The following is a 24,220-nucleotide window of genomic DNA, read 5'->3' as shown; positions in this document are numbered from 1 at the left end:
ACTTACTTTCCAGAAGCTGTACGGATTTAGTATCTATAGTAAATTAAATATTGCAATAAATATATCCTTGAGTTTATTTTTATTTTCTTTTTCTGTCCAAGACTGACTTATAATTGTTATTTGAAATGAAAAATGATATCTTCTACTTTAACGTCTACTGTTATGCCGGGTAGGCTACAGAAGACAGAGGTAATGAGAATGAATGTAATGGCAGAATTAAGAAATTGGGAGGAAATATAATAACTTCGAAAAAAGGCACACGGTGTTCATTCATCACAAACCCCAATTGGATCAAACCAGAGGCCTCATACACTAGAGATAAACGCTTTATCACCGAGCAACCGCGGCTCCCATATAACTGTTGTTTAAGTTGAGTTAATTACGTTTTTATTATGCTAATTTGTTTCGCGGTCATTGTTTCGATTACTATTTATCTATTTATTTATTTATGCAAGGGAATGACTCAAAGAAGGGTCTGGACCTCCAAATCTGGGGTCACATTGTTTTTTTCAGAAGGATCTAGGATTTGAGAAGGAACTGGCCCTGGCTTGTAGAAGGTAACATCCCGGTCTAAGCCTGACATGAGTGAAGAAAACTAGGGAAAATCTAGTCAAATCAATGAAAGCGTGCCGACGTACCACAACCAATAGAAGTCCGTGTTCAACTCCGAGCGACCAAAGTGATGATCATGTTTATTTGGGAAATGAAATGAAATCTTTGAGTTTTACGTTCCACACTTATGCCGGTTTGGCTAAAGAAGACGGTGATGATGAGTAATGAATGAAATGGCGGAATGCAGAAAGTGGGAGGAAACGGGAGAACCCCGAGGAAACCCACGCCCACGTTGTTTGTACACCACAAAGTTCACTTGTCGGGGGCTGGAATTGAACCCGGGACCCCAAGCACCGCACGTTTATTTGGGATCAACATGGAGTATTACTACTTGCTTTCCAGGCAAAGGGATCACAATTACCAGGATATACTATGCCTCACTACTGCGTGCGTTAAGGGATTCTGCGTGGCATGCTGAGAAAAGGTGTCTGCCTCCTGGAAAGCAATGCATCCGTTCACTGCTCGAATGATGGCCACATAGAAGCATGACTCTGAATATGAAATCCGTTATAGTTCTCGTTTTCCCTGGACCGCACGCTATCTTCATTCCACATCTTGCCAACCACGAAGTTATTTCCTAGGGGCAAGTGCACCTACAAAGTTGCCAAGCAGATTTATTAGGTGTAATAATGGATTTTGGACCACTACACCTTACTTCACGTTCGGTCCTATAACACAGCAGTGTTACTGAGTTTCGAGCTGTTCATTACCAGATGACCTAAAGTGGTATGTAGGATTACACATGTAAAATTTCACTGTTCTACGGTATGTGGAAGTGGGTCAGAGTAAAACTTTCTCGCGCACCTTTCGTTAGCCAGGAAATTTCAACGAATTCATACATGTGCAAATTACTCAGAAACTATTGATTTGCGACCCCCCATTTATATCGGTGAAAATGTTCCAAAACACTTATAGAATATCCCCTTGCAAGGAATGCATTGAATTACCAGTCATCCAATATATATATATATATATATACATATATATATATATATATATATATATATATATATATATATATATATATATATATATTGGCTGAGAACGTATAATGTGGGGTCATATCTATTTGTGCCAAAACAACATTAAATTATCCTGCTAATATACAAGGAGAGGAACCATTATGCAACGCTTGAGTAAGCTCAGTGTTAAAGAAAGTACTGCGCTCCCGTGCATAGTTCGTACCGGATAGGGAATAGGCTGTACGCAGGCATATACTTCGCAGTGTTCCTGAGGTGATACGTTCAGTAGGCATTTGAAGAACCTATTGAAAGTTTACATCGCTGCGGTATAGGATAGCAGTTCTTAAACCATTTTCAGTGACGCGTGAAATAAAAGATTGATGAGGAAAATCTAGAAATGTGGGTACTGCAATCTCTTGCGCAAATAGAATTTCAACTTCTTACTGATATATAAAATCTCGTAGTGCATGTAATTTGACAGCAGATGTAAGACGATTTAAATGTCGAAACGAAAGTTAAATAATACAAAAAACTATATAAAGTGGATACATGAATGAAAAGCAATGCGGGAAAAAGAATATGTATAAACTGCGAAGAAGAAATACATATATAAATAGTATAAATTTTTGGGACAAAATGTGAAGCACTATTTAAAGTCTGACTGAACAACAGATTTCAACTTTTCTTGTAGAAGCGCGTGTTTTTCTGACATTATTACCACTTGTAACTTCAGCACTGCGGTTGCGTTTAGAATTTTTAACCACTGCACCATTGTTAAACTGAAGTTGATTTAACTTGTGTTTTTCACATGATGCAATGTTGAGCTCGGGATCACTTATGGTATCACTAGTAATATCTTCCAAACAAGTGGTGACAACAGAACCAACTTCGATATGAACACTTGCGGGGGTAACACCAGACCCCTCGATTATATTATCACATCAGAATTGAGCGGAAGTGGCTGGTCAGTCACAGGAACTGGAGATGGAACGTATGTCTCTTTAGCATTGGAAATCATGGTGTCACTTCCATGCTATATGAGCTGTCATCAATGGAAGGGTGGACGGGACGAATATCATGAGCAGTACATGCAGCACTTTCAAGAGGCAGAATCGGAGGCAGTATCCTTTCACAGAATATTAAATGAACTATAACAGCCGGTATCTGGAGCTGATGTTTCAACTGGAATTTTACACGACATGCGGACACCTGAAGACACAGAAGTATACCTGGTTAAATGTTGTGTTCACTTCTTAGGGCAATCCTGTACAAAATGTTCCTGACCTGACGGTACAAGTCTGGATCTGACAGGCGTAACTGACAAAAATACTTAAACCAAAAACAGTATCAAATGATGGAATATTATGTTTAAAGTCATTTTGACTAGTTTGCGACCTGTTCGGGTAAGATAAACATGATCAGCAGAGTACTGTTCATCAGCAACATGCTTAATATTCCTATACTGGAAGATTACACGACTTAACTGAGTATCACTAAGCTCCATTGGACAGAAATATACTTTTCGACAACAACAGAGTTGTCTGCCAATTCAATGGGTAACACATGGTCGCCATCAGTATCGATATAAGTCATGGTGCCGTTGGTACCGGCAAGAATGCTATCATATAGCACTTTACTAACAAGCTTGATGCATAAGAGACTACGAATAAGGTCCAGCTCGATACTTAACACTTTTTCGATAGCTATATTGAAAACACTTCCAATTCGTTCATGAATATTGACAAATGTAGGCTTTTGACGCAGAGTTACGAAATTAATTCTGAGTGTATTAGACTTCACACAATTCATATTGCTTAAACTCGACGTTTCACATCAACTAGATAATATATACATGTAAAAATGTGTTGTTATACATAAGTGAGCAAAGTACTCGCTATGCACACTTAGCAATTCACAAAGAATTCAATTGCTCTATTTCACAAACCAGGTAGAAAAGATAGCACAGGTACGTACAGAGAGGCGATGTTATGTGCACCGTGTCTCAAAGCGTACCTCCACTGAGTCTACGCGGCCCCTTTACAACATAATGATTCACATAATTATATAGAGAGTCAAGATCGATCATGATTCCAAGTTTAATCTTGGTCGGATATGTTCGGTTGAACTCGTACTATATGTAATGCCATTGATTATCTAAAAATCAAATGAAAGATAAAAATTGTCTCCGGTACCGATTCCGATTCCGAAAACATCAGAAAATTTATTTCGACTTCGCGTACAAATTAGGTACCACTTGTGGGATCGAAGCCATTCATGCTATCGGTTCCGTTACCGTTATTAGCCTTGAATGATATTTCGCAAATCTACTTGAAATGAGTTCCTCTTGTAATGTGCAATTAAATTTGGACAATAAAATATGAATGTTACCTTGTAAATCCTGTAAATCTTCTTTCCAAAATTACTTCACTTTCTGTCCTACTGCAAAACTTGTAAGCTGTTTCCTAAATAATTTTATAAAAGAGCTTCTAACATTATTCAATTTGTATATTATATTTCATAAAAGCCGCGTACCCAAATGAGATTTTCATTATATTGAACGTTCATTCAGAATTATATGAAAGGAAGTGTTTACCACACGGTTAGTGGAAAGGACATTGTTCCTATTTTTGTAATTAGTAAAATCATATATAGTAGAAAAACAAATAGCTTTAATTTAACTCTAATTAATTTGGCTGTGCAGACTTTTAACGGGACAAACTATGAAGTTCAAACAGCAAATACAGATGTTTAAAATTAAGACTTTCTAATTCATTTATATCTTAAGAACACAAATTCCAATGAGAATCCTGTTTTTGTTAATTTACAAAAAAAAAAGTATATATATATAAATATATATATATATATATATATATATATATATATATTGATGATAAGACGCACCAATTAGTTTTTTCATCATCATCAGGAAGAGGATATCGTCTCACTTACGTTTAATAGACGTTTTTCCTTCGAGACAATGTGCTGTAATGAATGTTCCTAATTGATATCGTAACAGAAAGAAGAGTCTGAAAATCTAATTTTGAAGAAATCCATTTCGAAAGTATTCAGAATTTCTCTTCCAGTAGTATAGCTTGTTTATATTTAAAACTTCTGAATAAATTCTTCTTTTCAATTAGATTAGTAAGTATTTTTCTGCAATTCACGGCGAGAATCACTATATAATAAATTTATTAATTTACGCCACTTAGAAAATTCACTGAGAACTTTTTTCTGATGAATTTTCATTTTATTCCTTGTTAGATGGTTCTTTCATTTTTAAAACTTATTCCTACAAATAATCACAAAAAAAAAAACTATTAATGTTTTTAAGATTGAGTGACTGATAGGTTCATTCTTAAATGTATATATACGTAATTCAATGCTGTATATGCTAAAATTTATATTCCTGACATAAAGTCCCTGAAAATCTTCCATAATTTACCTCCAAAAAATATTAGCCTAAATAAATGGTGGGCAATATAAAACTGGCCCGGAAAATATTTATAAGTCTGACGCGGAACGGACAGTTCTCCGGAAGGTGAAATTGACGATTCATATTTAAATCCTGATCTTGAAATTTAAAAAGCACGTGAGTACATGAGCAGTTCCGTGCTGTGGAAAATCAGCACCCGGGGCGGGAGTATACGACGGCACCCTCCTCTCCGTACATATGAGTTAAGTGGAGAGACCAACCGCAAAGCGCCACCATAGTTAGTAGAAGCGAAAAAAAATCAAAAAATAAACACTGCTTTTCCTTGATTTTGAGCACTTTTTATTACTTTTCCCTTCCACCTTATAAATATCTTTCCTTTTTCCTCCCGAATCCTCACAATAACGGAACTCAGCGGTCAGTTCCCGCAGATATCTCGCTCCTTATTACACACCATTTTCATTGTTCGCACTTAATACCAGCGGGAGTATTATTTTTCTATTGCATTTTTTTTTCGTCTGTTCAAAAAGTACGTACAGTAGAGCGTCGATTATCCGAACGTCGGTCAACCGAACGACGGCTTAACCAAACTGTGTACTCGCTCGCACCTGTTACTCTCCCACCCTACCGTCCATCATCCCCCTCACTCCCAAACCAAGTTTCCCACAGTAGTCGCCACACTGAGCCACCGCTGGCGGAACATTGCTTCTAATGGGGCCTTCATAAGGCGCTGCTGACCGGCCAAGCCGCCAGTCGCTGTGTTTCAACAATCAGCACACTTCTGTCGGTTTGGCACTGGCTGTAGAAGTACAGATCAGTACAGTGCAGTACAGTACAGTACAGTTCGATTATCCGAACAAACCAGTTTTCCGAACACCCATGTCCCCCAATTACTTCGGATAATCGACGCTCTACTGTATTTCAAACAGCAGTGTAGCGAACTACCTTTTCTTACATCACCAAATTATATAATCATAATAAAATCTGCAGTCCAAAAACTTGTTTGCAATGGTTTTAGTGCGTCTATTACTATTTAGCAATGTGCTATATTTTTTTCTTAAAAAATGGCCTATAAGCCCCAGGATACTAGAATAAACAAGGTCAGATTAGCCCAGGATCGAAAGTGTTAATCTGCGATAGTAAAAAATTCAGGATAAATTTTGCCATTGATGATCTTATACAGGTAAAGTAAATCAGCTCTGCGGCGTCATTTTTCAGGGGAACATAAGTTCATTGAAGACATTACGTATGGCAAGATAGCCACCCCACTTTAGAAAATTGAAACAATGACTAGATCATTCGTTTGTACTACGTTTGTACCGTTTGTACCGAAAATATTTTCGTTTGTACCATTTTCCTTATAGGGGTACCTGAGAGGTTAACTGGGGGGGCTATCTTGGCGCCAAGATAGCCCCCCGGTATCACAGCACAAAAAATTGGAATACACCATTCGAAAGCAAATCGTTTGTACCGTTTGTACCGAAAAGAGTTTTGTTTGTACCCTGATAGTTTTCGAGAAACAGGGGATGACATTTGGGGGGCTATCTTGGCGCCAAGATAGCCCCCCGTATTACAGCACAAAAAATTGGAATACACCATTCGAAAGCAAATTGTTTGTACCGTTTGTACCGAAAAAAGTTTGTTTGTACCCTGATAGTTTTCGAGAAAGAGGGGATGATATTTTGGGCGGGGGGCTATCTTGGCGCCAAGATAGCACCCCCGTATCACAGCACAAAAATTTGAAATACACCATTCGAAAGCAAATTGTTTGTACCGTTTGTACCGAAAAAAGTTTTGTTCATACCCCGATAGTTTTCGAAAAACAGGGGATGACATTTGGGGGGGCTATCTTGGCGCCAAGATAACCTACCCGTATCACAGCACAAAAAAATTGGAATACACCATTCGAAAGCATATCGTTTGTACCGTTTGTACCGAAAAAAGTTTTGTTTGTACCCTGATAATTTTCAAGAAAGAGTGGATGGCGTTTGGGAGGCTATCTTGTACGCAAGATTGGTACCCTAATATGTACTTTTTCCATGCCCATTAATAAGTATTATGTGTCTATTCATGTGAATTTACGTGAATTTAGATCTCTTGATGTACATATCCAAATGAAAAGAAGGACTTGTTGGGAATAACGCAACGTTAAAACTGAATCGGCGAGTGGGAAAACAGTGTGAGTTCAAAATAAGCCATTTTCAGTTAAAGGCGAAAATAACACTAAAGATGTAGAACTACAAGTTGTAATGAAGAGCAGTACAATTTGGAAGACCTCGCACGTTATAACAGAATGCTATAATGTCGACTGTACATTTGTGGCATTAACAAACGAAAGTTCTTTCTTCAAACATGTCAAAATGCGGTTTGTGCACTAGTAGTGTTTTTCCGCTCAACGTTTCAATTAAATTTAATCTATTTGTGCCCTTTTCCGTAAATAAATACCGTAAAAAGCATAACGAAGTGTGTACAAATTCAGAAAGAATCTGGATTTACAGAAATAATCTTAAACAAAGAAAACTAAAAGATGAAATATTTGCTCACCTAAACTGCCTCCTTCCACGTTTCAGCTTTACACCAACTGAAAAAATTAGCTGTTTATATCTGTCACATTAACGGCTCGAGAAGTTTGCCGCTTTCATAGACAATAGACGAAAGCAAATAGGCCAATGCAGAATAATACGTATTTACTTAAGGAAAAGGGCAGAAATAGAGAAAATTTAATTGAATCGGTGAGTGGAAAACTACTATAGTCCACAAAACGCATTTTGAGATATTTGAAAAAAAATAACTTTCGTTAGTTAATGCCACAAATGTACAGTCGACATTATAGCATTCTGTTAGAACGTGCAAGGTCTTGCAAATTGCACTGCTCTTCATTACAACTTGTAGTACTACATCTTTAGTGTTATTTTTGCTTTTACTTCAAAATGGTTTATTTTGGACTCAAACTGTTTTCCCACTCGCCGATTCAATTCTAACGTTGAGTTATTACTGAAAAATCATTTTTTTATTTTGATATGCCGAACCAGAATTCTAAATACACATCAATTCACATGGATAAACATATGATACTTATTAATGGACATGGAAAAAGTACACATTAGGGGGCCTATCTTGCGTACAAGATAGCCCCCAAATGTCATCCCCTGTTTCTCGAGAACTATCAAGGTACAAACAAAACTTTTTTTCGGTACAAACGGTACAAACGATTTGCTTTCGAATGGTGTATTCCAATTTTTTGTGCTGTGATACGGGGGGGCTATCTTGGCGCCAAGATAGCCCCCCCAAATGTCATCCCCTGTTTCTCGAAAACTATCAGGGTACAAACAAAACTTTTTTCGGTACAAACGGTACAAACTATTTGCTTTCAAATAGTGTATTCCAATTTTATGTGCTGTGATACGGGGGGGCTATCTTGGAGCCAAGATAGCCCCCCCAGTCGAGCTCTCAAGTAACCCTATAAGGAAAATGGTACAAACGAAAATATTTTCGGTACAAACGGTACAAACGTAGTACAAACGAATGACCTAGTCATTGTTTCAATTTTCTAAAGTGGGGGAGCTATCTTGCCATACGTAAGACATTAGTTCTTGTTTCGAGTAATTCCGTAATCTGGGAATTCTAAATCTAACTAAGGCAAGAAAGAAGTTTAATACAGAGTCAATGCGAGATAGATATGTAGGTACTGCCATGTTCCATGAAGGTGAACGATATTCAATGATCAGAGAAATAAAATCCTTATAAAACGTTGTAAGAGCAGGAAGACTTTGTACTTCCGGAAATCCATAGAGTAGACCAAGTAGTTTCATAGCTCTGGATGAGATTCAACTGATATGGTCTGCAACGGATAGGTTTTCATCAAAGACAACACCTAGATCTTTCCTTGTGATGAAACGCGTTTGATAGGTAACATTATTGATATGTCGAAGTTTATTTTTTTAAGGAAATAGAGATTGTAGTACATTTGTTAGGTTTTACAGACAGATTCCAGGTAGAGCAATAATTACATATCATATCTATGTCAGCTTGCAGTGAAGAAGCATCGTCTACAGTGTTAACGACTCTGAAGAGTTTACAGTTATCAGAGAAAAGCAATATATTTGATGAAGAGGTCGAGAAGATGCTAGGTAAATCGTCCATATACAATAAAAACAAAAGCTCACCCAACAAGCTCTCTTGAGACACTCCGGATAAGACGGGACTAAACGGAAACATGGATCCAAGCAGAGTGACACACGGTTCTCTCATTGAAAGATAACAATCTAGGAAAGAGAAGAGCGTACAATTAATGTTATATCAATTAGAGATGTTTTAAAGAAGCAACTTGGTTTTCATGGTGTCAAATGCCTTTCACTTATCATAATAAATTACATCTACCAGGGAGTTAACAATAAATGTTTGCGCCGTACGAGTGACTAACACTGACAAATTTATAAGACACGAGCGTCCAGGTAGTAAAGCATACTGAGAACTATTTAAAAATAAAGGTTTGACAAAAACGTGCAGTCTATCTTTAGCTATTTTCTCACAAAAAAATCGACACAGAAGAGAGAAAAGAATTAGGTCTATAAGATGAAACTTATTTTCTATCTCCAGATGTGAAGATGTTATGATATTGACAGTAATCCACAGATTATGAAAGATACCTTCCGAGAAACATCATTGAATAACAATGATAAAGGTTGGGCAAGTGAGTGAGCTGTGTGACAGAAAACTAGTACTGATATTGTCTGGACCAGAAGAACGGCGAGAACATAATGAGGAAATTATTGATTTCCCTTCATCAATGGAGGTAGCAATTGGATCAGTGATTTCGAACACACAGATTGGAACTTAGGTAAAGAGGGGGAGTCCCAAGCTTAGATAAGCTATTACAAAAATACTCATTGAAAGCAAATCTGTGCTTCCCATCGAAACTTTTTGAAAAAAAAATAAAAATGAAATGAAATCTTTAAGTTTTACGTCCCACGGCTATGCTTAGGCTAAAGGAGACAGTGATGATGAGAAATGAATGAAATGGTGGAATGAAGAAAGTGGGCAGAAACGAATGACCCCAAGAAAACCCACGCACACGGTGTGTGTCCATCACAACGAAACTATTTGACTTGTAGTCGATTTCTTGCGCAATACAGGGTTGTTGCCTCAGGTAATGTATAAGAGTCCAAAAACTATTGGTTCAGAAATAAATTAACATGATAACGTTTCCTCATATTTCTTATATTCCATGCGGAGAAGATATTTCGAATGTAATGTTCGAGAAAGACCTATAGTTTTTTTTTCACTCGGAAAGTGCTTCCACAGCATACAAGTGCGGTGTTTATTTCGGAGAACAAAATAAGTCTCTGCATGAAACGATGGAAGAACGGACGGGGCCATTTCGGTTTTCGCTGGACAAAGTATATAACAACCGCAGAAATAATAACCGTAAAAAAGTGAAACAGCATCATTAATATTACCATTATTCAATATGCCATTAATATTACCAGGCAATTGAGTCAAGAGCACGATTTATACTGTCCCACGATGCCTTCTTCCATAGCCAAATAAACTGTTTAGGCTGGAAGCTCTTGTTTTTCGATGACAGCTTAAAGAAAGGAATATCGACGTCCAAAGATTCATGATCCGATGGAAACAAATTTCTACATGGAGTGATGTCAAGTTCATTAAGAGAGAAAATCACGTAATGAAGAAAATTCCCGCGACGAGTAGGAAATAAGTTAAATTGACTGACTTCTAATCCTTCGATAAACATATCTAAAAACCAGCCGTCACTAGGACATTTACCTACATCCGTGTTGTGATCAATCCATTTTATTGATAAATATAAATAACAAAAAAAAAAAAATATCGCATTCGTTGAGGACTACAAGCACATAACCCCTACAATGCTCTAGTACAGAAATAGGAGTGTTTCTGTACGGTCTATAGTAACAGTCAATCAAAAGTTTTTTTTTTTCTTATTTTTTATTTTATTATATTTTATGTTTTTGCCTGTTGCACGTTTAATTTCAACCTATATTATTTTACAGTTTGCGGCTAGATCATTGTGAAATTTACACTGTCATTTATTGTTCGCACATGTCATACAACCGCCACCACAACTACCTCGATCATTGCTATGGATGTTAAAATATGAGACTATGGGAAGTTCACTGTTATCAACAGTTTCATTTAGCCAAGTTTCAGTAAAAAAAAAAAAAAAAAAACAAGCAGTCATAACTAGTTAATTTACTTATATGTATTGTGCAATTTGTTTTAAACTCTTTGTAAGTTCTGATAGTACACCGAGAACACAGGAGTACCTGCTAAAGGGACAAGATTCAATTGGATATCACAACTAAGAAGAACTAAGACTAGAAGATGGGTAATAGAATGAATGGGTTTCTCAACTGTAAGTGATTTTGAAGTATTTCTTCCTGACACAAGCCGGAAGTCGAAGTTAGCATGCCGTAAGTTGAAGTTGCTAGCTTTCTATCTCCAAACTCCCAGCGTTCAACAGCAACTCTAACATAGTCAGCCGTATACGCCTTTTATTTAATTAATAGCACCATGAAAGAAATATAAAGGTAACCAAGAAAGCTATATTGCTCTTTCACCAACCAGCTTCGAACATCGATACGTCTCCTAAGACGTACTGGAAGATTCAAAATATTCCCCATCAGCATCAACGACAATCCTGCAAAGGTTCTGGATGGCCAAGAATTCCATCGTGGTAGAACTTGGTGGGCCTTGAGGCAAAGAAAGTATCAAGTGCATTTTGCACCTCTACTATGGTTTTGAAGTGGTGTCCTCTAACGTGATTGTTCAAGGAATGGAAAGTGTTAATCGAAAGGTGCAATGTACGGGGAGTGCGGCGGATGCAATAGTCATTCCCATCCAAGGTGTAGAATGGTGTCCTGGGTCATTCTAGCCACGTGGGGCTTAACGTTGTTCTGTAATAGGAAGACTTTTTTTGTGATTCAGAAGTGCAGGCTTGATTTTTGAGTTTTCCTTGAACACGGTTCAACTGCTGACAGTACACAGTTGCATTTATGCTCTGACCAGCAGGTAGCAGTTCCGATGCACGAGCCGCGAGCAGTCCACCAAATACAAAGGAAGACCTTCTTCTGATGCAGTGCCGGTCTCGGCTGTTTTGGAACCGGTTCACGGATGCTAACCAATGACGATGGCGCTGTGGAGCTTTGTACAGATCCCACTTCTCATAACATGTCGACGTCCTGTCCAAAAATGGTTTCTTCCTCAGACGAGACAGCAAAGAAACACTAGTTTCTGCTCACGTTGCCTTCTGGGCAAATCATGTGGGACTCATCGACCCAACTTGTAATGCTTCTGAAGTTGATGGAGATGCTGCCGAGTGGTTTCTCTACTCACACTAAATTGTAGTTCCAGTTCTTCACTGTGAAGATCTTTATTTTGTGCATGCGTGTGTTTTCTGGTACATAGTGCCTCTTCGAGTGTTTCGTCACCGTCCTCAAAATTTGTTAAACCACTGCTGCATTGTTAGTGTAATTACAACACCCTCACCAAAGGCCTGTCATATCTTCCACCCCGCTGCAGTGGCTTTTGACCCCAGTTTGAACTCGTACAGCATAGAAGTCTTTGTGACGCTCTGTGGTTTTCCTGTGTTCACTCTGTCCTTAAGCAAGCTCACGGTGTAACTGAACTGCCGCAACCAGGTAGCATGTTGGATATACCCACACCAACAACTGACCATTGTCTTATCTCCATTCGCATTCAACTTATGATGTGAAGGCTAATTGAACACAGGCCACCACGAAAAGCGACAGAACTTTCTTGGTTACATTTGTAAAGGAATAATATAATCAAACTTGATGACAGTTATTTGAAACCTCTGTGGTTGATTCTGGCGGATTCAGGAGGATTGACTACCAACACTTGCTTATCTGGTACATTTTACCCGTATTACACCAACAAGAAAAACACGTTTGAACAACATACATTAAAAAAACTACGTGAGCTATTCGGTGTTGATGGTATCATTTTTTTATTCTTCTTTCTCGGAGATTATGCAACGGATCTTCAAAGTAGTGATGGAAATTTTCTGATGTATAATGGCGCATGTTCTTTGCGTTCACATACCCTGACAGGCTGAACCAGGCCTCATCTGAAGAAATGAAAAACTGTGGATCCAACCGTCTTGATTGAACTTCACTCAGAAACCATCGTCAGCACGCAACGCACCAAAGCGTATCTGGAGGCTTTGTCTCCAACACAACAGTAAATTTGTAAGGATAAAGGTGAAGATCTTTTTTGATAAAGTTTCGACACGACGATATCTTAATTTCCATTTGCACAGATAAAAGGCGCTGAGATTTCAATGGACTTTGTTCCAGGCTATTCTTTACTCTAGAAATGTTTTCTGGTGTTCAAACTCTCTCGGGATAGCTACATTTTTGTATTCGCTACAGAGCTCGTTTCGCGCCATTTTACTACTAAGTTTCGCATTGCTGACTGCTGGGATTTCTTTTCAAAACACTTTTATTCTTAAATTCTCGCGCAAACAGTTTCCCATACGTTGTCCACGAATTGTGCTTCCAATAATACTTGATAATGAATACGCGCTGTTTTATCGTGAGCACCATGTTATGCTGCAATAAACTGGTTACTAAACACGCCAGCATCTCTCATTCGCTTACACATAATGACATAGCAAACAACTGGGGACAGAGGACGCGTTAGATAAGTATGCGCAGACATGTGATAACAATCGGTTGTTGCAACGATGTTACCAGTGGCCATTTCCAGCACTTTCTGTAATGGACAGTTCTCTTCTTCATGAACAATGTCACATTACGTGTCAGGAATATAATTATTTTCCTGACCAGTTTTAATTTGCCCACCCTGTATTTCCCAAATCCCACAAAATCAGTTTACAGGACGTCCCCTTTCTGGAGAAGTAACATTTACAGAGAGGGAGAACAATATGTTTGATATTAAGCAAATACATTATTGGAAAATAGAGAATAGTCGTAAGTAACGGCAACAAAATAGGTAAATGTAAAGAGCTCCCACACATCATAAACCATGCTTGTAGAGGAAAAACAAACATAATGAAAAAATAGGGAGAAAAGAATAGAAGAGAGCTATAAATTTACTGATTTCCAAAATAAAGAATAGTGTCTCTATCCTGCCCATATGTGGTTATTTAGCGTTGGATTTCAATCTAACCTTTCAAAATAAAAGATCTTCGAGAAAGAATGGTGGGGTTTCGTAGAGCTGCTGTTCAAAAGTGATCACACGTAGGAGAATGAATTACACACTGTTATGTTTGGTAACTCAAATTAAATGCATATCCTAGAAGCGCCAAGTATGCCGTCTACTGACAACAAGTAAAGTGAGGCCAGAGAGCACAGTTTAGTAGTAGACCAAAGTTGCTGTGACTTGAGGGTGCATGAGGTCATACGTACCTCGTCGTTGAAGGCCACAGTCCTTCCAGCAAATTTCTTCTTTTGATTACACAAAAGTAATGGTGTATGCAAGTGCAGTTTATTGTTCCGAGACGTTAATGACCGTATTGGATGAAATGCGTTCACCATTTAGCGCATTCAGGAAGGCACCACGCAGCAACACGCCGATACAATGGTAGATAAATAGTGCGGCAATACAACGGTAGATTTTATTGAGAGGATGAGTGTTACCACCTGTCATTAACTTAATAAGTTATTGGATGGTATTCAAAACAAAAGAGAAGTGTTTATATTTTCCCCTTTACCAAAATGCAATGTTTTATTTACAGGTAATTACAGAAATCAATCTAATGATTACATATAAAAAGAGAGAATATTTTGCAAAGGAAATCGCGGTTCACATCGAAATAAGATGTAGAAAGGTGACACTTCACAGGCCGTTAGAGTTTTGGTTAAGAGTCACTGTGGATCTCCTTAAGAAGTTTGGCCATAGGCTCTGATTGTCTCTTGTTAAGAATTTGAGAACAGTTGTAGGTTTGTGATGCGAGACTAAACTTGACCAATCTTTTTTTTTTGAGCGCCTGTTGATGCGTATTTAATTTTGATGATCATAGAATCTAAAAAAAGCTTTGGTTTTAGTACCGTTATGTCTAGATTCTTCATCTGTATAAATAATCTCCATTACACCAAAGGAAATCATCATTTCAAGAATAATGAAATCAATGAAAGCATCTGGTGTAGGTGTCTATTGTGACATGTCACTCTGTTAGTTGCAAAACAAAAAAGGTTGTAAGATGATATATAAATTCATTCTATTTCGAGTCTTCGATAAACTAGTTTCGTTTGTCAAATTTTGAGTATAGCGCCTCTAGTGGCGATTGTTGTTACTTCACTCAGCACTTGAGTTATTCTCATTAGATGTGTGCTGGAAATGTACTCGGTAAAACCTTGTAATAGTAAACTCTATTTTTCGAAAATTGGTAAATTATTCTATTAGAGTTGTGTGTATATTACAAGTGAATTCAATTTGACATTCTAAAGTGTGGACTGTTATTTACTTAATATTCTGGTGGGTTGTTTAATAATCTTCTTAAATCTAAATCGAATTCATATATGTTCTAATGGAGACTTAAATGTTTGATTAAATGGGATATAGACAGCTTGTGTTAACCATACTTATAATTCCTATATTCGATGTATGCATATATATTTGAAAATTCGGTACAATTATCCAAATCATTTTAGGTTGTCGTGGAACAGAATTAAGTTGAAATTTATTGGAACTAATATTAATTTCATTTGCCTTTGATTTAATGTTTCCAAGCAGTAGCAGCGAGTTTAATGACTTGCAAGGAAATGTGTAATGTCGATTGATTTTGTTATAAAGAAGAGCTTCCTAAATCATTGACTTATTACTTAACGAAACTAATATTAAATCCTTGACCTATTTATGATTTTGCGATTGGCCTAAATTTTAGGAAGGTTATATGGTATTTATAATGAAGCTGAACATATGGTGGTCCTTAGGATTTCTGGCAACTATACTTAATTTAAAATTATATATATATTGTTTCTCAAATGTGGCGGGTCTTCACCGGTGGGAGTCCCGTACCGAGAACGAGCTCCTATCTAAATAGGAACGTTACACAAATTTCCAGCACACATTTCACTCCGTTGTTTAGATTAGGAGAGAAAAAAATACCGTTTCAAATTTCAGACTTAGTGACGATACGTTATATTGGTGGCAGTAAAATAAATTATTTTGGTTGTACTGTATATTAGGCTGCTCTTTAATGACAGGTTGTGAGGTGTTAATAGTTACGTATTTTGTAATATGCAGTTATTTAAATTCTGAGTTAATTTTTGAGTATAATAGCAAAATGCAGCGTGTGGGAGATAGCCCAATTAGGCCTCAGTTAGTTTTGAACTCGTTTCCAAATGGATATATCGGAATCATAAAACATCCTGTGGATTATTATATGCTGGATTTGTCATTTTTTGAGAGTTCATGACGTAAATGTTGAATCCAGAATGTTTAACACAAACGATCGGGTTGTGGACACTACGGCATATCGTGATATAGCTAATTCACGATCTTTATCTACCAAGGTCACAGGAGCAGGTGGCATTGAAGGCGATAAAGAAACGTATGTCAAATCAACTTGTTCAGTATTTGTACAAACTAGTACACCTGACGAGGTCATTGCTTTCGAAGAAAAAGAAAAAAGAGTGGGAGAACATTTCAGCCAACGAACAGCTGATTTTCGTAAGCCATTCTTTTGCGATCTGAGCAAAATAACTGTGAATGCAGCTAATGTTGGTTTTAATGAAGCTTTGAAACGAACACCATTTGGCGATGAAAATGATCATTTAAGTTTGTTTAAATTTTTGTGTGCGGTGTTTGATATCATAGATCAGGATGTGTACCCGATCCATGCTGTAATCGTTGGAGTTTTGGGTAAGTCTTCCACTCGATTGCATGCTAAAATATTGGAATTGTACGAGCTAAGTTCAGACTGGGTATTTATTAGTGATAATATTATAGAGAAATTGATGTCAGATTTAGGAAAAATGGATATTTTTGAGAACAGGTTTATTAACAGATTACAACAGCCACATGAAAATACTTGGCAATACATACATAGTGTAAGGAAAGCATATTTATTGTTTTTTGGAAGATTTGATTATGAAAGGAAGGTGCTGCGGGTTGTGCTTCGAGGGATGAGGCCTCAGGTTCGTTACGAACTTTTTCGTGGGAACTTACCTAATCATTTAGATGAATTGTTGTCTGTTGTGGAACGATATGAACTACATTGCCGGGACTTATTTGTGTACGCTGGGCTTACGTCAGTAAATGTTGTAGAAAAGAAACCCAAACAGTGCTTTGGTTGTTTTGGAAATCATCTTTATAAACAGTGTCCCTTAAAATATGAAGTAAAAGGAGCTTCGACAGCTAATGAACCTATTCTGAGCCGATCTTGGAATAAACCTAATTCCGGGATTCGACGCTCTCAGCCAGTAGTGCAGTCGACGAGACCAGTGATATCGTCGGAGATTAATGTAAATAAAGAGACTGATAGTGAGTTGCCTCATACTGCCTTGAGCGATAAAAATGTTGTTGCTGTTTTTGTGTGCGGATTTATTATGGGAAAAAGGCAATTTAGGGCTGTAGATTCTTGTGCCTCTATTTCAATGTTACATAAACAGCGTTTTTTTTTCAGTGGAATGAAACTCTATCGCGTCCATTGCAGATTAGGAAGGAACATTTCAGTGGTATTGGTGTTGATAATAAAACCATCGAGTTTAGTGAGACTGTAATAGTTCCAATTAAATTTCGTTTTAGGGTTTATCATTCAAAGTTCTTTTTGGTCGAAAACTTAAAACCAGTGTTTATAATAGGAATACGTGAGCTTCGTCAGATGAAAGCCAATTTAGATCTAGTTGCTCATAAATTATTTTTGACTTTAGAAGGTAGACAATTTGTCCCACTAACTTATACTCCTCCCCCTCCCCCTCATAAGGAAGAAAGTGATCCTGCTTCCAGTTTTGTTTTTCATAGTGGTCGGAAGGAAGGGAATGAGGCGGAGTAGCGTTCTTCAACGTACCAGTCTGCAACGTAAACATACCCAATTACGACAATAACATAAGGGCGGCTCTGAGGCACGTCAGCCACCACAAAAATCAACTGACGGGAGTTTGGAGAGTAGAGGGAAGGAGGCAAATACTTTTGCTAACCCGCTTATGGTAGATCCCAAGTTTTTGGAGCAAGATGCTTCCTTACAAAGGTATGTAGACAATTTAGTGGCTGGGTATTCCAATGTATTTACAAATAAAATAGGTTGTATTAAAAATGTAATGTATGATATACAATTAAGTGATGAAACTCCGATTAAGCAAAAAGCATATTCTCTCTCTAGGAGTGATCAAATTAAAATGGATGCTATTTTAGATGATTGGCTTGAGAAATGTATTATACGTCCTAGTACGTCCGCTTGGGGATCACCTTGTTTTTTGGTGGATAATAAATCGGGAGATAAGCGTTTAGTTATTAATTTCAAAAAAAAAAAAAAAAATAAATGAAAGATTACATGTTAACCCACAGTATACTCCTCGGATGGAAGAAGTATTATCTGAATTATCTTATGATGCTATTAGATCGTCCTTAGATATCAGGAAAGCTTATCTACAAGTAAAATTGACTGAGAGGTCATCTAAATTCACTGCCTTCTTTACTCACCGTGGATTGTTTGAGTTTTCTGTTTTACCGTTTGGTGTAGCTAGTAGTAGTCATGTATTATCTAAGGTAATGACTGATATTTTGTATCCGTTAAAATCAGAAGGGGTACAATATTTTTTTGATGATGTCGCCTTGTCTACACCGACAATTGAACAGCATAAAATTATTTTAGAAAAGGTGTTGAGTAAATTTCGAGATGCTGGTATAACTTTATCTATTAGTAAATCTATGTTATTCCAAACTAAATTATCTTACCTGTGCTATATCATTGAAGAGAATGATATGTATATGGATCCTAGTCCTTTGGAAATAATCCGTCGGTTACCTCCACCGAAGTCTAGAAAGGGAGTGTTATCTCTGTTATCATTTTTGAATTATTATTCTCAATTTATTCCAAATTTCCAAGAAGTTGTTGAGCCTATTAGTACATTAAGGTCTTCTAAGGTAAATTTTTAATGAAATTTAGAACAAGAGGTGGCTCTTAAGAAAATTAAAGAAATATTCGAGACTCATATAGTACTTCGTTTGCCAGATTTAAATAAAAAGTTCATTGTGTCGTCTGATCCTTGTACCCGAGGTTTAGGAGGGATGTTAGAACAATATGATGATTCAGGGGTTCTCTGACCTATTATGTATTTTTCGAGAAAGCTTAGAAATCATGATTTTAATAAACCAATATATGTTCTCGAACTTCAAACGGCTGTGGAATCGATGCCGCTATTCTTGCATTCGAAATTTGAGTTACGAATTGATAATCAAGGTCTCGCTTATGCGATTAGAAATATTAGAAATATAAATAAATATGGCAGCTTATTATATCCATTATATGGATTTAATTTCGAGATAAAACATGTACCAGGAATTTTAAAACTTGCTTCGGATTTTATTTCTATTATCCATGATACGGAAAATTTTGAACCAGTAGAACTGGAACAACCTTGGTCAAAGCAGGTAACAAATTATTGTAAGGTTAATTTATTGAGTCTTCCATTTGCAAGTGTTTCAGTGTATGAACATCAAAGAAAAGATGTAGAATTAAGGGGATTGATACAGCAACTTGAATCGGGGGTAAATTTACCAGGATATAAATTAGTAAATGGTATTTGGTCTAGGAACTAATTCGTGCGGTTGGTACGCACACATTGAAGCTGTAGTACAAACACAAAATACATAAATACCTTAAGAAAAATATTGTCCATCGCTAGCCACCACTTTCGCCCATCTGTCAAGCAATGTACGGATTCCGTGGCGAAAGAAGTCCTCATCCTTGGAAGCGATCCAGTCAGAGACCCATGTTTCGATATCTTCTGAAGAAGTAAACTGCTGTCCAATCAAATCGTTGTTCATGCAATCGAACAAGTAGTAGTCCGAAGGAGCAACGTCTGGTGAATACGGCGGGTGGGGTAAAACTTCCCATCCGACATTTTCTAAATAGGGTTTGACCGGTTTTGCGACATGTGGGCGAGCGTGATCATGTTGAACAATAAGTTTATCATGTCTGTTCTCCCATTCTGGTCGTGTTCTGGCCAGAGCTTGCTTCAAACGCATTAATTGTCGTCGATAACGTTCTCCATTCATAGTTTCACCCGGTTGCAGCAGCTCATAGTACACCACACCTTTCATATCCCACAATATGCACAGCATAACCTTTGCACTGCGAATATCTCGTTTTGGTTGTGATGGACCTGGTTCACCTGGTTTCACCCAGGCCTTTTTTCGTTTAGGGTTCTCGTAATGGATCCACTTCTCATCACCCGTGATAATTCGATGCAGAAACCCCTTTCTGCTCTGTCGTTGAAGCAGCAATTTGCAAATGGTTTTTCGTCTTTCAACGTCTCTGTCTTTCAATTCATGTGGAACCCAATGTGACATCTTTTGAATCATTCCCATGGCTTTCAAGCGTTTGGAGACTATTGTTTGATCAACGCCTAATGCTGCTGCAAGTTGTTCCTGCGTTTGACACGAATCCTGCTCGAGCAATGCTGTCAATTCTTCGTCTTGAAATTTTTTTGGCTGTCCAGCTCGCTCTTGGTCTGCCAAGCCGAAATCATCACTTCTAAACCGTGCAAACCACTTCTGACACGTTCGCTCAGCTAGAGCATGGTCACCATACACTTCCACCAAAATACGATGACTTCCAGTCGCACTTTTCTGCATGTTAAAATAATGCAGCAGGACACCCCGCAAAAACACTTTATCAGGCACAAATTGCGCCATGTTCACTTAACTACAAACTGGTGTTGTTGACGCTTTAATCCACTGCCCTATACTACGAACGATACGCGATGACAGGGGTTTGCAACACATGTGTGGATACACGGAACTGTGGGACGCTCCGTTCGTTGTCCACTCGCACGAATTAATTTCTAGACCAAATATATTATGTAAACATACTAAAGCAACTAGAAATCCCTATAAGGTATGTTTGCCTAAAACTTTAGCAAATTCAATTACTGAATATTATCATTCTTATTTACTTCCGGGAAGTCATCTAGGCGTGACCAAGACTACCAGTAAAATTTGTGCGAGGTATCATTGGAATGGTATGTGGAAAGATATTCGAAATTTCGTATCTACCTGTAAGGACTATCAATTAAGCAAGAGCTCCAATGTTAAACAGATGGGGCAGCTTGTTTCTCAATATGAAAAAGTGATTAATGCTGTGAGGTTTACAGATTTGTCGGGTCCTCTTAGTCCTACACGCTCTGGTCAATATTGCCTTATAGTGGTGGATTCGTGCTCCAAGAGATTATTTTTAGAACCTATAAAGATTTTAAATAGCAAGACTATAATTGATAAACTGTACAAATTAATGTGCAGATTCGGATTCCCACATTGCTTATCAAGGGATAACAACAGTGGATTTGTGTCAAAAGTTTTTAAGGATTTCTTATGTAGCCAGGGTGTTAGAGACATAAGAATTAGACCTTATCACAGTGCCTCAAATAATTCGGAAAGGTACTGGCGTTTGGTGAAGGATGCCTTGAAAATATATTTCCATGATAAGCAAACCCGTTGGGATGAAGGACTATCGGAATTAGAATTTTCCATAAATTGTGCAGAACATGAGGAATTAAAATGTTCGCCGATGGAATTAACATTAGCTTATAATGTTTGTTATCCATTGGATATTAAATGGAAAATAGAAGAACTAAATTTACGTAAGCGTGATCCCAATATTTTGGCCAATGCCATGAGTAACATGGCGAAGGCTTGGAGACGGCGTAAGCAAATATTCGACCAGCGTAGAATTCCTGTCACCAATGAAGTTGAAGATAAAATACTTATTAAATCCCAGTATAAATCCTCTCTAGCTGAAAAGCTTAACAAATCATTGATGTATCGCTGGGAGGGACCATTTCAGATCTTGTGCTTTTTGAACGCAAATAGCATTCAAATAAAATCTCTAAGCAATGAGAATGACGTTCGTAAGACCTATGTTGCTCTAACGAAACCTTACAGGGAGAGCCGAGAACAGCGTGTAAATAATTGTACAGTAAGAAAATAAAAGGTAAAAAAATTCAATCCATGGTTTAAAGTTGCATGTAAAGTTAAATTTATATTTTGCTATAAAACCATTTTTTACCGAACTATCGTCACTCTAATCATTCTGAAATTCCAATTTATTAATATATATGTATGTATAAAAATGGACAGGTTTTTAATTTTTATGTTTGTATCTCTTATATGTGAATCTTAATATTTGTTTATTGTTTCCAGGTCTGGTATTGTAGCTCGTTCGTATATGTATGTTTAATACTGTGATCGGTTGGACTTCACTTCTCTACGTAAACTTGCTGTATGAATGAATAGTTCTGCCGAACGGAGTATATTCCCGCATAGGTATCACAAAAATAATTGTCAAACTGTAAGTGTTACTACTGTCATATATTATTTATTTTAAAGAAAATATATCCCATTTGTAAAGAGTAGTTAAATTTAAATTATTTTTTATCCATACTTTCAATATAAGATATTGTAAACTTATAAATTATTTTGGATATGGACTGCCGACTTTAGACCTACTAATCATGGTGCTAGATCGGGTGAATGAGAAGGATGAGTGATGGTGAATGTTTTATTTAGGGGATTTTTTAATTTTTAGTTTAGTTTTGTTTAGTTGGTATAAATCGTGGGTGGAACGTTGTTTGTAGAGAGACTTGGACTAACTTACCGCTGGACAAGTTTTCAAAATAATTTATAATTCAAAAATAAAAATAATTAGCATAATTTTTATTTTTCCTGGTTAGGACCAGTGTGTAACATGTCACTGTTATTTGCCAAAAAAAGGTATGTAAGATTATATATACATTCATTCTATTTCGAGTCTTCGATAAACTAGTTTCGTTTGTCAAATTTTGAATATAGCGCCTCTAGTGGCGATTGTTGTTACTTCACTCAGCACTTGAGTTATTCTCATTAGATGTGTGCTGGAAATGTACTCGGTAAAACCTTATAATAGTAAACTCTATTTTTCGAAAATTGGTAAAATTCTATTAGAGTTGTGTGTATATTACAAGTGAATTCAATTTGACATTCTAAAGTGTGGACTGTTATTTACTTAATATTCTGGTGGGTTGTTTAATAATCTTCTTAAATCTAATTCGAATTCATATATGTTCTAATGGAGACTTAAATGTTTGATTAAATGGGATATAGACAGCTTGTGTTAACCATACTTATAATTCCTATATTCGATATATGGGTATATATTTTAAAATTCAGTACAATTATCCAAATCATTTTAGGTTGTCGTGGAACACGATTAAGTTAAGATTTATTGGAACTATTATTAATTTCAGTTGCCTTTGATTTAATGTGTCCAAGCAGTAGCAGCGAGTTTAATGACTTGCAAGGAAATGTGTAATGTCGATTGATTTTGTTTTAAAGAAGAGCTTCCTAAATCATTGACTTATTACTTAACGAAACTAATATTAAATCCTTGACCTATTTATGATTTTGCGATTGGCCTAAATTTTAGGAAGGTTATATGGTATTTATAATGAAGCTGAACATATGGTGGTCCTTAGGATTTCTGGCAACTATACTTAATTTAAAATTACATATATATTGTTTCTCAAATGTGGCGGGTCTTCACCGGTGGGAGTCCCGTACCGAGAACGAGCTCCTATCTAAATAGGAACGTTACACTATCCGTTTGGTTACTGTGTATGATGAATGTAAGTCAGCAGCCACATAGAAATGTGTAAATTCATCTCCATGTGATGGCAGCAAGTTATCAGAAATATCTATTTTCCATGTGTAGAAGAGATTAGTGGGAGGAATCTTTGAACATGATCAACCACTTTCTGGTAGTTTCATTTGAAGTATCCACAATCTAAACAGGACTTTAAGTTATTGTGAAGCCAATTTTTTTTTTTAAATTTAGGTATGTGATATTTGTTGCGAATGAGATAATATAGCTTGAGATACCCGGGATGAATCAACGAGTTGATGTGAAATTTATCAAAAATAGTATCACGGAAAATTTTGGGTACATAAAGTAAAGTGCGAGGCTGTGTCGTGGTATACTTATTATGGTACAAAA

General features: G+C 36.9%; 1 protein-coding gene across 1 annotated transcript; it reads left to right on the top strand.

Annotated features, from left to right (window-relative positions):
- The first annotated feature begins 21,292 nt into the window (after positions 1–21,292).
- On the top strand, positions 21,293–22,180 carry LOC145687331 (uncharacterized). The gene has a single exon (XM_081760788.1). It carries the CDS (start codon positions 21,293–21,295, stop codon positions 22,178–22,180), a length of 888 nt encoding a protein of 295 aa, XP_081616914.1.
- Positions 22,181–24,220: the final 2,040 nt, after the last annotated feature.

This window comes from Thermobia domestica, chromosome 6 (assembly GCF_964235325.1).
Source record: "Thermobia domestica chromosome 6, izTheDome1.hap1.1, whole genome shotgun sequence".
Taxonomy (NCBI): Eukaryota; Metazoa; Arthropoda; class Insecta; order Zygentoma; family Lepismatidae; genus Thermobia; species Thermobia domestica.
This window is presented reverse-complemented; position numbering and strand designations above follow the sequence as displayed.